Source organism: Myodes glareolus, chromosome 7, assembly GCF_982192425.1.
Source record: "Myodes glareolus chromosome 7, mMyoGla1.1, whole genome shotgun sequence".
In the NCBI taxonomy this organism is placed as follows: domain Eukaryota; kingdom Metazoa; phylum Chordata; class Mammalia; order Rodentia; family Cricetidae; genus Myodes; species Myodes glareolus.
The window spans coordinates 49,940,048-49,956,962 of NC_142032.1; the positions used below are offsets into that span (position 1 = coordinate 49,940,048).

At 39.7% G+C, this 16,915-nt stretch overlaps 1 protein-coding gene across 5 annotated transcripts; it reads left to right on the top strand.

The window, feature by feature from the left end:
• Positions 1-428: 428 nt before the first annotated feature.
• LOC125397985 (serine protease FAM111A-like) lies at positions 429-14,947 on the top strand. 5 transcript variants are annotated; one of them, XM_087908082.1, is made up of 7 exons: positions 429-649; positions 1,466-1,557; positions 3,329-3,419; positions 4,853-6,119; positions 13,078-13,246; positions 13,875-13,994; positions 14,147-14,947. In XM_087908082.1, the coding sequence occupies exons 3-5, from the start codon at positions 3,378-3,380 to the stop codon at positions 13,149-13,151; spliced, it is 1,383 nt and encodes a 460-aa protein (XP_087764208.1). In that variant the 5' UTR covers positions 429-649; positions 1,466-1,557; positions 3,329-3,377; the 3' UTR covers positions 13,152-13,246; positions 13,875-13,994; positions 14,147-14,947. The 5 variants fall into 5 exon arrangements, with proteins under 5 accessions (XP_087764208.1, XP_087764207.1, XP_087764209.1 ...); XM_087908081.1 differs by having other exon boundaries at positions 13,875-14,947; XM_087908083.1 differs by lacking the exon at positions 13,875-13,994.
• Positions 14,948-16,915: the final 1,968 nt, after the last annotated feature.

Here is a 16,915-nt window from a genome sequence, read left to right on the forward strand (position 1 = left end):
TATTGGATATGGGAAATGCAGTTGTCAAACTATTTCATCTATATTAAAGAAGCGTTTAATTTTAAAAATTATATACTCTTTGGAACAATAACAAGAAAGAGTTACACAAACTGATGCACGTTTTGAAACTCGATTCGTGACCAGGGCATTTGGTCTGTCACCCTGCCCTTGTTGGAGTTGTTGTCTCCTGGGAAACCACCTGAGTTGCCCTAACTCTCATCTTCCTTCAGTGCCTCAAGGATGGCGCTGCAGAACCCGGAGTCTGTGCGTCTCTGCCTTAGCCTTGATGGTGAGGCAGGCAGGGCTCAGCCTCCAACTGCCACCCCGAAGTAGGCTGTTTCCAAACGCCCAGCTGAGGGCTTTTTCCGCGTTTTCAAGCCCCGCCCAGAGTTCTGTCGCGGTTTGAGACAATTCTAACCCCCAGATAGAGAAACCCAAGAGGTAGAACTGACGTCAATCCGTTCAAACTGGCTGGTGATTGGCTCCGGGGAGGCTTGTGTCACAAGCTGCTAATTCTGTAAAAGACCAGTCCAAGACCTTGCAATCCCCATTGGGTAAGCGCTGTTTTTAGGCGCACTTTTTTTCTGGCAGAGAGCCATTTCTGTGACTGGCAGAAACCATCCTGCCGCGACAGAAGAGCGAGTGGAAGGTGAGTTTGTAGGGAGATCGGCTCTTGTGAGGGCTTACCCCTCACTTCCGGGTCGACCCGAAGCCTGGTAGGACTGACAGGCAGTGGATTGATGCAGAAAAACCGCAAACAATTTTTCGGTGAGAAAGAGTTGGGAGGAGAGTGAGCTCAGTTCCATTTGGGTGGTACCTGCAGTTGCTGGGAGAGTAAAAGAACAAAAAGAAAGAATTTAATGTTTCTGGTTTTGTCTTTTAATACTCAAAGAAGAATACCTCTAGTTTAAAAAACTGGTGTCTGTAGTAGCCACTGTTCTTTTTCTGAAAATGCCTCCTTAAATGAACTAACTCGTGTCTGATTGTGTGCTGATATGAATGTGGTTTCCTGTCTATGCTTCTCTCCAGCATGAAAATGTAGGGAGTTACGGACAGATACTGACTTCCTGTCTCAGACACGCTCAGCGTGCTCGGGTGGTGGAGCCACATGGGCTGACTCGGTATGCCCCAGTTAACCTGACTCTGAGTTAGCCATGTTACCCGTTTCCACCACCATAAATGCACCAAGGCAGGAATGTTCTTTGATTTCAGTAGCTTTCTCAAGGAAAATATCAAAGGTATTTATTTGTAGCCCTGGTCCCAAAATCCTGGGTTTAGTATCTCACCAATCCTGCTCTGTTACAAATTCCCTTACCTCCACATTAAAGCCTGAGTTAGACCAGAGTTTAGAATACCAGATCCATTTTCCCTTCCTCAACCATGCTCTTCTGCTTCAGCAGGAACAAACATTTGTTAAGTAACTATTGCCTCAATAGCGGTAAGTTTACCTTGGTTTTATCAACAGGTTTCTGGAGGCCACGTTGGACATTATCAACCTCCAGCTAGAACTGTGTGTTTCTCTGTTTCTTCAGCCTTCTGTACTCTCTGACTGCAAAGGTGAGAAAGGCATTATTGTGTTAGATTTTCAGTGTGTTTTATTGCATTTCACAAATTCTTAATTTTATTCCTATAGGTAATGGTACCTTTTAATAAATTCTTTTTTTGTTTATAGTTTCTTTTTTAAATTTTTTATTTTTTTATTAAAAATGTCCACCTCCTCCTATTTTCCTCCCCCATTTAATAAATTTTTATATTATCAGATGTTGAAACGTTTGGAGTTTGTTTTTTAAGAACTTATCCGAGGCCTTCCCAGACAGCACAAGAACCTTTGTCTTGCAAAATTTGAGGCCAGAGAGAATCCCTGTCTCAAAAAACAAAGCAAAACAAATCAAAAAATAAAACAAAAAATTGTAAAGGTGATATGTGTACCACAACTGTGTTAACATTTAATGTGAATAAACTGGCATTGTTATTATGAGGAAATATTCCTGAACTTTTTGAGATGGAAAGTGATACAGGGTTAAAATGTCACAGTGCCTCTAAGTTAATCTAATAAAATTAAAAGGCAGTGTGGGACTCGGAGGTCGTTCCATTGGTAGACTTCTTGCCCAGCATGCGTGAAGCCTTGGGTTGGATTCTAAGGATCACACAAACCTGACATGACAGCACATCATTGAGATGCTAACACGTAGAGGCACGAAAATCAGAAGTTCAGTTTTCAAGGCCAGCCTTGGCTACAAAAGACGTTTTCTGAAGAAGAAAAAAAAGAACAGTTATTAATGATGGGTGTGATGTTTGGAAATTCACTGTGACTGATTCTTTCCTCTGTCTCTGTTTTCTCTGTCTCCTGCTCTTTCTGCTCTTTCCGTTTACGTTAGAAAACATTCACAGTAAAGCTTTCCAAAGTGTATTCTTTCAAGTTTCTGTCCTGAGAGAAAGTTTAACTCCTTTGGAATTTCATGTTCTTCGTGGGTGAAATAAGGCTGACAACACCAATTTCACGTGCTTGAAAAAATTATTTTGTTTAAAACATTCCTTTTCTTTTTAGAGACAGCACATGGAAAGGTAAATGTAAATACATACTTCTTCACTCTCTCTCTCTCTCTCTCACACACACACACACACACACACACACACGCACGCACCTATACACATACTCCAAAAAACAAAATAACAAACAAACATCACCCCCACCATTAAAGGAAACAAGCAAACTCTAAATTATTAATTGTGTCCTGAGTATCATCTTGGATAACTTTCATATTTCTTTTACATATGTCCTTCTAAATTTCTTTTGTTCTCAGGGTACTACCCATTTTCTTCCTACCTGTCCCCCTGTATTACAACCGTCCTCCCATATCTACTCTAAGTAAAGACCAGATTTTTAACATCTGTGTAAATTAAAACACTCTTTTGAGTTCCCCGATTGCAAACCTCTGTTGGAATTTATATCTACTCTTGGTTTGTCTATCTGCTTCAAGCAGTGAGCACATTACCGTCCTTGCCAAAGATATACCCACCCACCCCAAATTCTAGCTAGAACCTTCTGTCCATGGCGGCAGTAGGGGTTAGCAGTTAGATGTAGTTGAGGCTGTGTCTGCTCTGGTTCCTGACACGTGGTTCCTTGATTTGATTTCTGGGGTGACTCTGCTGGATGGATAAAGTCTTGGCTGTGAAGTGATCACCCTGTGAGAAGAAAGACTGAAGAGGGGGAAGGTGTGATGTGGGACCTCGGAAAATATTCACCCTTATACATCAACTATGAAGATGCTGATATGGCTTAAAACCATTTTGAAATTAGCAAATTCATCCGAGTTATCTGTTTCAGGTCCAGTCCATCCAGTGTTAGAGGCATACCTCACAGAACATCCTAGTTCATGCAAAGAAAAAGCATGGAAATCCTGCGCTACTTTTCTCAGGTATGTCTGTAAATACTGCACATCCATAGCAGAAGTAGCAACCTTTGATCCTCAGTTACAAGGTTCTTCCTGCCAGGAAACTATCTGACTGTGAATTGGGAGTATTACATACTCTACTTCGTGTCCATTTGCTTCTTTCTAGCTCGGCGGATGGCACTGGGGAAGGGAATTATAAAACAAATAGAATCCATCTCAAAGTGCCCTTAATTGAAAAATAATACTGCCTGGAGCAATAAGGGAGGAAAAAGATAAAATATATTGTGTAAGATTAAACTGGGGAAAAGCCAAATGGGTGTAGTTCCCTGGAGTGGAAACTTCTTTCCGAGTGTGGCTTAATCCTAAGAAAGTTTACCCGTATAGTACTTTGTAGTTTATGAAATGACTGTGTCATTCATGTTTACTATAACCCCGTTAGGCTTGTGAGAAGGATTTGCTTACAGAATCTCTGCTTCATGTGAGCCTCCCTGAGGTGCTCTCCAGATTGAGTATCGTGGCTGTACTGACTAAGAAGGGTGAGAAGTGTCAGACATTTGAGATGCTCCTTCAAAGTCATCAGCTCGTTTTCATTATTCCACATTCTAGAAAACTAGAAAATCCAAACACCTAGATATCCATGAAAAGTTTAAACCTGTTTCCGCCGCCACCCACCCCTAGCTTTGTGGTTATCAACAAGCTAATAACCACATACACAATCCCCTGTTTTCTTTCTTAAGTATCACGCCAGGCATGATGGCACATGCCTGTAATCTCAGAACTCTGATTAGAGAAGGAAGGGGATCATAAGTTCTGGGAAGTCTGGGCTCAGTGTCTCAACACTCAAAACAGAACTCTTGGATAAAATATCTACGGTCTCTGCCATGGCTGAGGGAATGAGAACACCTAAAGTACAGACTTAAGCACCTGACTTAGATGCCTGGAATGTGTGAAGAGAACCAGCTCCACACTACTGTCCTTTGCCCTCCACATGAGTGGCCCAGCATGCTTCAGGCCTGCACTCTCCCATACAAACAATCATGATGCTTTTAAGACTCTCTGGTGAATACTCAAAAGGGTATCTCAGTTCTTTCTATTGTGAATTTGAGACCAACCTGAGCTACAGATCTAGGTCCACAGTAGCCATGGTTATTCAGTAAGACTCTCCTCTCAGTTCTGTGCATGCATGTGCAAAGAAATTACAAAAGAGTTCTAAACATTTTTCATGTTTAAAAATGTAATCTATTGTTTAAAATAATAAACAAATTATAAATAAAATGCTTTCTATTGAAAAAAAGAAAAAAAATGCTTTCTATTGGAACTGGTAGATTTTGAGACATCTAGATGAGTTCTGCCCTTTCTTCCTGTTTATTGAGAAAATATAGCACATACTGTACAAAAATATCACAGGAATGCCATTGTAGTCACAGTTTTCTAAAGTGTCTACCATTTCTCTTTAGGTCCCCAAGGAGCAGAATGACCCCATAATTTCTCAAGGGAAAATGGAATGTAGAAAAAGACCAAAGGAGGTGATCAAAAACCAGGACCAAAGATCACACTGGGAAGAAAAAAACCAACAAGTTCAGAACTCTTTCCAAAATACATCAATTACTATCACCTTTGGTGTAAACCATGCAATCTGTGAGGTCACAGATAAGGGGACAGGTAACTTATATGAGGCACTGAAAACCCTTGACCTTGTCAAAAGGGAGATAGAAAAACAGCCAGGCAAAGAAATGCTGGCGTGTGGCAAAGAAGGAATAGAAGGGTACATAAACCTTGGTATGCCCCTCCGTTGTTTTCCACAAGGCAGCCATGTGGTCATTACATTTTCCAACACTGAAAGTGAGGAGAAAGAAGACAATGAAGTGTGTGGCCGCTTTGACCAGTCATCTGTTGAGTGTGTTGTATTTTACATTCATGCAGTCGGGAATAGCGAGCAAAGGATTCTGAGGTGCAGGGAACTTCACAAGGAGGGCACCAAACTCTGTGTCTATGGCTTCAAGGGAGAGAGCATCAAGGCCACTCTGAGGAAGGATGGCAGGTTTCACTCCTTTGTAGAGAGTGACCATTGGACACTCATTAACAATGACATCATCGTAGCAAACAGCCAGCCAGTTGATGTGTTGGAGGGCAAGCTCTTTCAGATTGATGTTGAGAGAAAGGAGAGCCCTTGGGCAGCAGCGGCAAGTCAGAAATCTGAGTTAGAGGACAGAAACTTCACTGTATTAAAAGAATGCATTGTTAATTTGTACCCCATGATGAAAGGAGAACAGGAAAAACTGAGAACATACATCAAGGAAGAGAGTGAGAAAAGAGAGAACACTTCCTTACTCAAAGCTCATAGAGAAAACTTCAGGAAGCTGACCCAAAGCTCCATCCCATGTAAAGTCCTCAGACTTCTTTCCCAGCTCAGTGACTCAGTTGGGTTCATGGTTTGGAACAACAATGGAAACAGGGGTAGTGCTACTTGCTTCCTTTTTAAAGGGCTGTACATTTTCACTTGTCGACATGTCATAAATGACATAGTAGGGGAAGGCATAGAGCCAAGTAAGTGGGCAGATATAATTGGGCGTTGTCTAAGAGTGACGTTTGATTTTCAAGTGTTCCCTGTCAAAGAAGACAGCTATCATTTTGTTGAACCTTGGTTTGAGGTGTCAGATGTCGCTCTTGACTATGCTGTCCTGAAACTGAAGGAAAGAGGACAACACATCCCTACAGGACTCGGTAATGGAACACCTTCTGAATCACTTAGTGGATTTCTATTTATGATTGGTCATCCAGATGGAAGATGTAAGGTTGTTGATTGTTGTACTGTGATGCCTAAAGGCAAGCAAAGAAGGAAATGTGAGGATATTCATGGAAGAGGAGCAGTGGGTAGCAGGGATCCTATGCAGTATATCTATATGTACACCCAAAGAAGTTTCCAGGAAAAAGTCCATGAAGCTGGTGTGGTTTCCTTGGATAACACTTTCTATTGTGGGTCTTCGGGATCTCCTGTATTAGATTCTAAAGGGTCACTGATAGCCATGCACACTGCTGGCTTCATTTGTGAGTATGAAAGTGGGGTTTCCAGTATTATCGAATTGGGATCTTCAATGAAACACATCCTTGATGATATTAAGCAAAAACATGAAAAATGGTACAATGAAATTTGTGTACAACAGGCTGTAGAAATAGTGAGTCTAGAACACTCAGGACTTCGAATTTAGGCAGTTTCCTATTTGCTGTAGGAAGTCCTACAGCCAGTGGTTACCTGTCCACTGGGGCGTTGCCTCCTATACTATATAAGCCAATGTAGAGCATGCCTCTGCTCCCTTTTTCTGGCTGCAGGATTTGGTTGCTGTTCTTCTTTCAAGTAGAGGATTCTGATTTGTGAGTCTACTTCTAAATAGATAACTATCTGTTTCTGAATTCTGAGCTAGTTTGGGATTTTTTTAAATCATCTTTCTTTACCTATTGTTAAAGCAGTTGTCTCTGCATTGTTTTTCTGTAGGCAATGATAATATATTTTTTGGACTTTTAAATGGCGGTTTTCCTTTCATGAACAATTGATGTTTTAGTCTATGTCCTTTTTCATTGTAAATAATTTTTCAGTGTATTCTGATCAGAGTTTCTCCTTCCTCAACCCCTCCCAGATAATCCCCTTCTTCCCACCCACCCAAATCCACACCATATATTTTTCTTTCTCATATAAGAAAACAAGCAGGCGTCTAAAAAGATAAATAAAACAAACAAAAAAATAACAAGATTGGAACAAAGCAACAGAAAAGAGAGCCAAAGGAAAAGGAAAAGAAACACATAGAGACACAGAAACACATACATTCACACACAAAGAAATAATGTAAAAAATATACAACTGCTAACATCAACCTATAAGCAAATAACATACCATATTTGTCAGTCTGGGTCAAATTTACCTATCTGAGGATGATTTTGTTCTAGCTTTGTTTACTTCCCTGCAAATTTTATCATTTGAGGGTCTTTTTCTTTTTTATTTTTTTGTCAGCATCTAACATGATAGCAGTTTTATTCTGGTTTTAATGTTATGATAAATAGCTTTAAATTTTTTATTCTGAAAGAGCACAGCTACAGAAAATTGAGCAAAGTGTGGCTATGACACTCTGATTTCTGATCGCACAGAACAATGTCATCTCTACCCCACTTGAGGGTCTTTTTAACTGCTCAGTAATATTTCATTTTCTTCCTTCACTTAACTGCTGATGGACATCTAGGCTGTTTCCAGCTGAACATGGTTGATCAAGTGCCTCTGTAGTAGGATGCAGAATCCTTTAGGTATATTCCCAGGAGTGGTATAGTCAGATCCTGAGGTAGACCTATTCCCAGCTTCCTGAGCATCCTCTACACTGTTTTTCCTTAGTGCCTATACAAATTTGCACTCCCACCAGCAATGTATGAGCACTTCCCTTACATCACACCTTCAGTATGAGCTATCCCCTTGTTATATTGATCTTAGCCAATCTGACTGGTATAAGATGATATCTCAAAGTAATTTTGATTTGCATTTCCTTGATGACTGTTGGCCATTGGTATGTCATCTTCTGAGAATTCTCCTTTTAGATCTGTAGTCCATTTTTAAATGGGTTATCTGCTTTCTTGATAAACATGCTTTTTTAGTTTTTAATTTATATATATGTATATATTTGATATTACCCCTCTATGGGATACAGTTGGTAAAATCGTTTCTCATTCTGTAGCCCGCCACTTTGTGATGTGGGAGTCCCCTTTGTATGCTGTGAATACGATCGGTTAATAAAGAATCTGTCTTGGGCCTGGCAGGGCAGAATAGAGGTAGGCAGGGCAAACAAAACTGAATGCTGGGAGAAAGAACGTGTAGTCAACCATGAACCTGCCGCTGGGAACAGACATGCATGAGAAACTTTTATGTTTAGTAACGTCCCATTTATTAATTATTTTTCTTAGTGCCTGTGCTATCAATGTCCTGTTCAGGAAATCTTTCCTATGCCAATGAGTACAAGGGTATTCAACACTTCCTTTTCTATTAGTCTCAGGGTCTCTGACTTTATGTTGAAGTGGTTGATCCATTTGAAGTTGAGTTTTTTTCAGAGTGATAAATATGGATCTCTTTGCATTCTTCTACAAGGAGATATCCGTTATGACTAGGAGTATTTGTTGACAACGCTGTCTTTTCTCCAGTGTATACTTTTAACTTATTTATCAAAAACCGGGTTCTCAGAGGTGTGTGGAGTTGTGTCTAAGTCTTCAATTCTATCCATTGATCAGCATGTCCATTTTTATGCCAATACCATGCAATGTTTATTACTTTAGCTCTCCAGCACAGGCTGAGGTCAGGCATGGTGACGTCTCCAGAAGTTCTTTTATCTTTCACAAGCGTTTTATCTAACCTGAGGTTTTTCTTTTGTTTGCTTTTTATTGGTTGTTGTATTTCTCCACATAAAGCTGAAAATTATTTCCGAAATTGTTTTTGGTCATACTCTTTTGCTTGTTTTGTTATTGTTTATTTATTTGTTTTTATAATGATATTTATATTTTAAAAAATAAATGCTACCTGAAGATCAGAAGGTAATGTAAACCACTAGAGGCCAGGCAGTCTTGTCACACACCTTTAATCTTAGGATTTGGGAGATAGAGGCAGATGGATATCTGTAAGTTCAAGGCCAACCTGGGCTATACAGAATCAATGCAGAAATAGATCCAGATTGTGGTTGCTCACACATTTAATCCCAGTACTAAGGGACTCAGGGCTCAGTGTGCAGTCATCAAGCCTTGGTAGAGGTAAGACTCCTATAGTGGCTTGGCTGTTTAGCTTTTCAGATCTTCGGCTTGAACCCCAATATCTATCTTTGGGTTTTTATTCTTCATGCCACAGCTTTTTAATACCACAGAAACAGAATGGGACATAACTCTAACACCCAGACATTCATCTCTCAAAGTAAACTCATCAACAGTAATGTTCTGATTAGTTATGTATTACCCTAGCTGATTACCCAACAAAGCTATCTCTCTCCAACCATCAGTTGCTTACAGAGTTCTAAAGTGTTCACCTTCATAGGGAAAATGTTAGAGGCAACAACTGACAGTTAAATAGTGATTCATTGATTTGTTTTAGATCATTTTTATCAACTCTTTGAGATTTCCATGTATCATATTTTGACCATATTCATTCCTGCTTGTTGCAGATTCACCCCTACCTTTCTACCTACCCAGTCTCTGTCTGTTCTCCTTTCACATTTACTAGTCCATGGATCCCCATATGCTTTGTCCATAAATCTCTAAATGTGGGGCCACCCACCAGAGTGTGGTCTACCTACCAAAAACCACACCCTTAAAGAAAACTGACTCCTAATCTCCTAGAAGCCATCACTTTTCCATAGCTCCACAGTTAGTATTGGGGCAGAGATCAACTAATTCTATTTCTTACAGATACCTGGTTTACTTAGTATCAATACCTGTCTTAGTTAGGGTTTCTATTGCTGCAATAAAACACCATGAGCAAAACCAACTTGGGGACGAACAGGTTTATTTTAGCTTATATCTTGTAATCCACTGCTTAGGAAAGTTGAGGTAGGGACATGCAGGTGGGACCTGAAGCAAAAGCCAAGAATGAATGCTGCTGACTGGCTTACTCCCAAGGCTTGCTCAGCTAGCTTCCTTATAGAACCCTGACTACTTGACCAAGGGTGGCACTCCCTGCTGTGGCCTGGGTCTTCCCATATCAACAGCTAATTGAGAAATGGCACCTCAAGCTTGCCTATGTGCCAATATAGTGGGGACATTTTCTCAGTTGAGCTTCCCTCTTTCTGTATGACTCTAGATTGTATCAAGATGACAAAACACTAGCCAGCATACCACCTTCTTAGACCATAGAAATATCTATTTCTGCAGTGTTGTCCAAATGCTCAGCTCTTTACCTGCTATTTTCATGGCTTAATCACACTGGTATCTGGTGATACAGGCTGTGTCTTGTTTGTAGTGTATCTTCATTGCCTAGCATGGGGTTAATGTGTACACAAGTGTAGTACACAGCACATATTTCAATAAACGAGTCCTGGAAGTACAGTGAAAGTCTCTGAAACACAGATACAGCTACATATACACGAATGCTGCTGATACATGGACACAAAGCAGTAGTAAATACACATGGGTGTTAATTTGTGTGTGAATGAGAAATAACATATCCATTAGAGAATGTGTTCAGGCTGTTTTTGTTTGTTTGTTTGGCTTTTCTCAATTTTATTTGTTTTTATGTGTATGGTATTTTGTCTGAACATATGTCTATATACCACATGTGTTCCTGGTATCCATAAAAGCCAAAACAGGACATCATATCTTCTAGCACTGGAGTCACAGAGAGTTGTGAGCTGTCATGTAGGTCCTGGGAATTGAACCCAGGTCCCCTTGAAGAGCAGGCAGTGCTCTTAACCACTAGCCCACATTTACATCTCAAATTTCTTCTGCTTTTAATCTGATGCATGCCATTTATTTCTAAACATGCTTGAATCAGGGCTCTAAGCATGCTTGAGTCAGGCCCTCTTCCCAACATGGGAGATTCTTCATATACTTAGAGCACAATTAATTAAATGTTACTAAATTAATTTGTCAGAGCACACATACATTCCTTCCTTTGAGGTACTGGTTTCGTAAATGATTTTTAAGTTTGCATACCTTAAGGTTCACTGTGAACTGTAAATTTCTACTGGCTTTAGCAAGTGTATAAAGTCATGTATTGGTCCTTAGGCTGCCATACAGAAGTTTGGCTGTCCTAAAAGTCTGTGATTTGTGTCTTTGTTTCATTTCTCCCATCTGAACCAAAGTGAATCACAGATTTATGGTGCTCACAATTTCATCTATTCCAGAATGCCATATCACATAGAATCATATCCTATGCAACTTGTTGGAAGTGATTTATAAGCCATTAAAGTTTCTTCTGTATCTTGTGCTTTGAGATCTCATTTGCATTTGCTGTTGATTAATGCTGGATGAATTTATCACATTATTCACATTTATTCACCTTTTAACAATCTCACAGTTGCTTTTAGGTGCTGTAATTATTAATAAAAACGCTAAAGACTTCTGTGTTTTAGTTGTTTTAATGAAATATATTAATACTTTTGAATAAATACCAATTAACAGATGTGATTGATAGATTCGATTCTAAAATGATATTTAGCTTTGCAAAAATCTTCCAAAATTCCTTTCAAAGTACCTACAATTTTGAATTTCTGATTTAGAATTCAACAAGAGACATACTATTCCAAACCCCTCCCTAAATCTCATATTATCAACTTCCAGGTTGTGGTTTGTGTGATTGATTTGGACTTGAGGTATATTAACTGGAATGTCTGGAATTCTTCATTGATTACCAGGTTGTTTTTTTTTTTTTTTTTTTAAGAAATCGAGGATGTTTGGGCAAGTTTTGATGTAAGAAAGCTGCTATAGATAGTGTAGGAACTAGGGGCTCTTTGAGGGGGAGAGGTATAGAAGATATTTCTAAACTGCAGCTAGAGAGTATCAGCCTAAGCCTGCGGAAGAGGGAGAAAATTCCCTGACAGAAGTGCAGATGTCTGAGGAGTTGCTGTGACTTCCTACCATGACAAGAGCCACTTATGCAGAAATCACAACTACATTACTTATAAGTAAGATATTTGCAATGCCCTGTCTGATGTCCATGACCTTCTGAGTAAGAATATCCACCACTAGGTTTCCGCCTTCCAAGATGCCCATACATGTTTTTAATTGGCAAATGTTAGCCCAGAAAATACATGAATGTGAATGAAATAGTTCTTGACCTTGTCAGACAGTAGCATTACTAGTGCTTGTAGATAAGGAGCCCCCATGTGTCACACACACACACACACACACACACACACAATCACAAGTTATCGATTTCAATGTGTTGGTAATAGAGATTATAATGAATCTTATGAATCTTACAACTTCACTAACCACTGATGCCAAACCATTTGTGAATTCTCTATCCCACAAGTAACACTCTAAAAAAAATCCAACTGTCAGTATTTTTGTCCATCTGAAATGGGTGACTTTTCAATTGCCCCCTTTAATAGATGACGTCGTCATAGAAAAGTATGCCTAAGAGTTCCATATCAAAATTGGGCACAGGAATTCATCTCTTTTCTACAATAAACTCCCATGTTTCCATCAATGTTTTTGTTCTATCTAGAAATTCCAAGTGACCTGAAGACATTTGCACTTTCTATTGATTCATTTTATTAATGAGACTATATATTGAGACGGGATTTCAGGTATTCCAGGCTAGCATCAATCTCACTGTATAGCCAAGGTTAACCTTGAATTATCTGTTGTCTCTGCATTTCTGCAAGTGTACCTGTGTGTGTGTGTATGTGGCATAAATGTTTATCTTTGGTTTGTACCTAGGTACATGACTGAGCATATATGTTTATGTGGGCAAACAAGATGTGTTGTGAGTGTGCGAAAGTCATAAAACAACATGAGGTGTCTCATACATTCATTCTTTGCCTTAGTTTTTGAGACAGTTTCTCTCCCAGGACCTGCAAATTACTGATTTGGCCAGGCTGACTGTCCAGCAAGCCCTAGGATTGTCCGCTTTGGCGTCCTCTGTAGTAGAATTACAGGCAACATAGGGATCAACTGGATTTTTCTGTTTACTAATTATCCAATTCTGGGGTTAATGCTCATGCAGAGAACACTTTATGGACTGAAACATTTCTCCCACCATGGAACTCCTGCTCCTCTCACAAGTTCTTGAAGTTCTGACCCACCTGTCTCCCTCTCCCAAGTGCTGGGATTACAGGAATATGCCATTACATCAGGTGAATAAGTGGTCAGGAACCAAATTCAAAGCATGCTAGGTAAGTATTCTTCCAAATGGACTTCATACTCAGCTCTCTAAAGGCTGTATCCATGCATTTAGTTTATGAAAACCAAATTTCTTCATGACATGAAAATGTCATGGAGTTTTGGCTTATTCAGCCTACCATCCACTCCCCTCTCCACCCATCTCACTTCGTGTCCTTCCTACTCCCAGAATTCCTCCTATTTTGATACCATGTTTTCTGATGATCTCCTTGACCATCTTCTCAAAGCTTTTGCATATCATCTCTGTCCCTTCTGTCTCAAGGGTCCCTTTCTACTTCCTGCCTCTAGCCATGTTCACTTCCACCCAAACTCACATCCAAAGGCTTTCAGTGTGACCTTTTGCTCAGTTCTCATTTCTGCCTAAAATGTTCCTTCTATCTCCCACGGTGTTTGTCATAAGTTATTCTCTAAGTGTTAAAGAATAACAGAAATATTGAATTCAGATTTTGAAAATTACAAATCTATGTACATAGCTGACTTAAAAATCTTATTTATGACTTACAAAAGAATATGATATATTGGTGATAGGATGTGCATTGTCATAGATATTTAAAATGGGATTATTTAGTCCTCATATATGTGAAACTCAGAGTCCAATCTTTTTTTTTTTTTTGAAAAAAGGTGGATGTGTCATCAGGAAGCAATCTGATACTCATGCTAACGGTTTAGAGAGAATATTTCACTGAGGGCAGCTATGACATGTCTGAGAACCTACAGAAGTCAGAAGGACTGAACGCAATGGTATGGGAAGGTTGAGAACAGAAACTACTCACCAGCAATTGCATTGATTCTTCACTCCGCCAGAGCTGAGTTACATGCTGGAAATTTCTGGACAGTTGGCAGTAGAGAACAAACTAACAGCACTTCCTCACAATTCCCTTTTTTTTCTCCAGATAGCACCAGAAATGATGTCAACACGCATAAATAGTCCTTGAAGTTTGGAATTCAAATCTGAACAATAATGAACATCGATGCACGGTTCCCTTGAATGAAATCTCCATCTAATTAAAGAACACTGTACTTGCAGAATGGGGTAAAGTCACCGAGTCTCTGCTCGTCTCCAAGATGAAGTAACACTTTCAGAAGACATAGAAAATCATTTTATTATGATCAATGTTGTTTATAGATACAACAACTCAAGGGTATATAAGCCTGTGGCTGCCTCTGAAATGGCTGGTCTGAGGTTTTCGTTTTAAAGTAAACATTGGTTATCCAGACATCTAATGCCCAACGTATTGGTAGGAGGGTAAAGATTCTGAAGAGGAAGGAATTTCGCAAAAATGAAGTATATTTTATATCTATATGCCCAAGTGGTGAGACTGTCAAAAGTGCTCTGTAAAGTTGGCCAACTCTGGTCTGACCTAAATGAACTCAAATGGACACTGCCATAATTAGCTTTAGCTGTCACCTTTGACACAAACCTAAAGCCACCGGGGAAAAGTGAACCACTACTGATGAACTTTCCACACTAGACTGTCCTGTGGCCATATCTGTGAAGCATCCAGGGGAGAGCCCTCTGTGGGGAGGCCCAGCCCTAGGCAGGGGGGCCTCGATTGTAGAAGAAAGGAAACTAAACAAGAAAGCAAGCAGTGCTCATGTGTTTTCTCCTTCAAGCCCTTGTTTGAACTTCCTACCTTGGCTTCTCCTGATGTTGGATTGTAACCTGTTAAGTGAAATAAACTCTTTCTTCCTCAGGTTGCTTTTGGTCAGAGTGGTTTATTGCAGTAACAGAAAAGCTATCTAGAACAGACACTAAGAGAAGGTCATAAGATAACTGATGGACAACGGTATAAAGTGGATATCAAGTTTAAAAACTCAGATCAAAAGGCTTAGAAATAAACAAATTCTAGAGAATAAACCTATTGAACTTTTTTGTCTTTGTGGACTGACTACAGACAGATTCTTTGGAGAAATTATACAACAGACCCCACACAGGAAGACATTATGCTACGAATCTGGGTATCTAGAAGGTAGCTCATCTCTTGATGAATTTTCAATGTTGGACAAAGCCATAATGAATCTATATCAGAATCGTATTGTTGGAAGAGAAAATATTTTGAGAAAGAATATAAAATAACAATTCCTAGCATTTTAGAATTCCATCACAGGAACTGGAGAGAGGGATCAGTGGTTAAGAACATTTACAGCTTAGTCAGAAATGCTCAGTATAAATCCCAGCATCCACACAGCAGCTCACAAAAACTTGTAACTGCAGTCCATAACTCCAACATACATATTATCCAGTATTCGTATTCAGAAAAACAAAAATAAGTGCTTTATAAAAATTTATCACTTTGAAAATGATTGGAAATCCTGGTACAGTTTTAGTAAAAGAAGCAGTTCTTGAAATTAGTTCTTTTCTTCTCTACTTGGAGGAACAGATGAGCCTGTCCTGAGCTTCTTCATGTCCAGGCTTTGAAAGTTGCAGTTCCAAACATCTTGTCTTTGTTTCCCTATGATGATGATTGTATGCTCTAAGAGTCAGTGAGGTCATAGATCCAAGTTTGTGGCCACACATAGCAATAAACAAAGGTAGCCTTTTGTTGTAAAGAGTTCTGGAGCTCTCTGGGGTTGCATTTCCCTTTGAGACATGGATTGCATGGTATGATAGAATTCTAGAGTATAAAATTAAATGGGAAAATAGAGGAACTGGAAAGATAGGTCAACTGGTCAATTTAGGAAGACCGTGTGTAAAAAAAAATAGAAAAATTCAATGTGTGAAAAGGATGGGGATATTAATTCAGTGATAGAGAACTTACCCAGTGTGCACGAGATCTAGAGTTTAATGTCTAGTCTTGGAAAAAGAGAAGGCAGTGGGGGGGGGGAGGAAGAGAAGGAAAGAAAAATTAGAGACATGGTTCTACCGAGATTTTTGAAATTGTGGCAAGCTGCTCTTGGATGCAATGGAGACTTTCCCACTTTCGGTGCAATGAGCTAAGATGCCTAATAAATCAAAATCCACCAGAGACACTCTAAACCCAAACCCGTGTCTTCTAAACTCAAGAAGGAAACTTCACAGCCCAGGGGAGGATAGCTCGTAGAAAAAAGGTGAAATACAGGATTATAGGCAGAAACAAAGAGAAGGAAAGAACACAGAGATCCCAGGAAATAGAACAACATAAAACTATTTGTCTAGGGGCATTTTTCTAGGACTTACAGCAGAAGCTGGGGTAAGGCAAGGAGGGCATTCAGGCCAGTCAGCCTACCTACGAGGTGTCCAAGAGCTCAGTCATGACCTCAGGGCCGTTTCCAGACAGTGGGTTTTGTATTTAAGGTTGTGTAAATGGGGCAGAAATGTAAATGGAGCAGAAATAGAAAAAGAAGCCAGAGCAAGAACCATTTCTGACATTTCTGGCATCCAGTCACGACACAACCAAGGACATTTCCAGCTTCTGTACAAGAACTGAGGTCCCTATCCCTCAACTGCCTCTTCAATTTCTATTGTCTGTGCTCACCAAGGTAAGGAAGGTTCCCAGGCCACTAGCAAGACAAGCAGAGAACTCCATGCTTCCACTTGCCATGCTTTTACTCAAAGAAAGTTTCTGTCAAGGGTTTGCAGCATGCACACTTCTATATAAAACTTCTTAATATAGTGGGTATTCATGTTCTCCAATGAAGGAATCTGGAAAGCTTTCTTCTGACATATGATTGGACACTTTAAT

Coding starts and splice junctions, on each gene's coding strand:
- LOC125397985 (XM_087908079.1), top strand. CDS start 3,378: ATGCAAAGAAAAAGCATGGAAATCCTGCGCTACTTTTCTCAG. Junction 3,420..4,852: donor TCCTGCGCTACTTTTCTCAG/GTATGTCTGTAA, acceptor ATTTCTCTTTAG/GTCCCCAAGGAGCAGAATGA.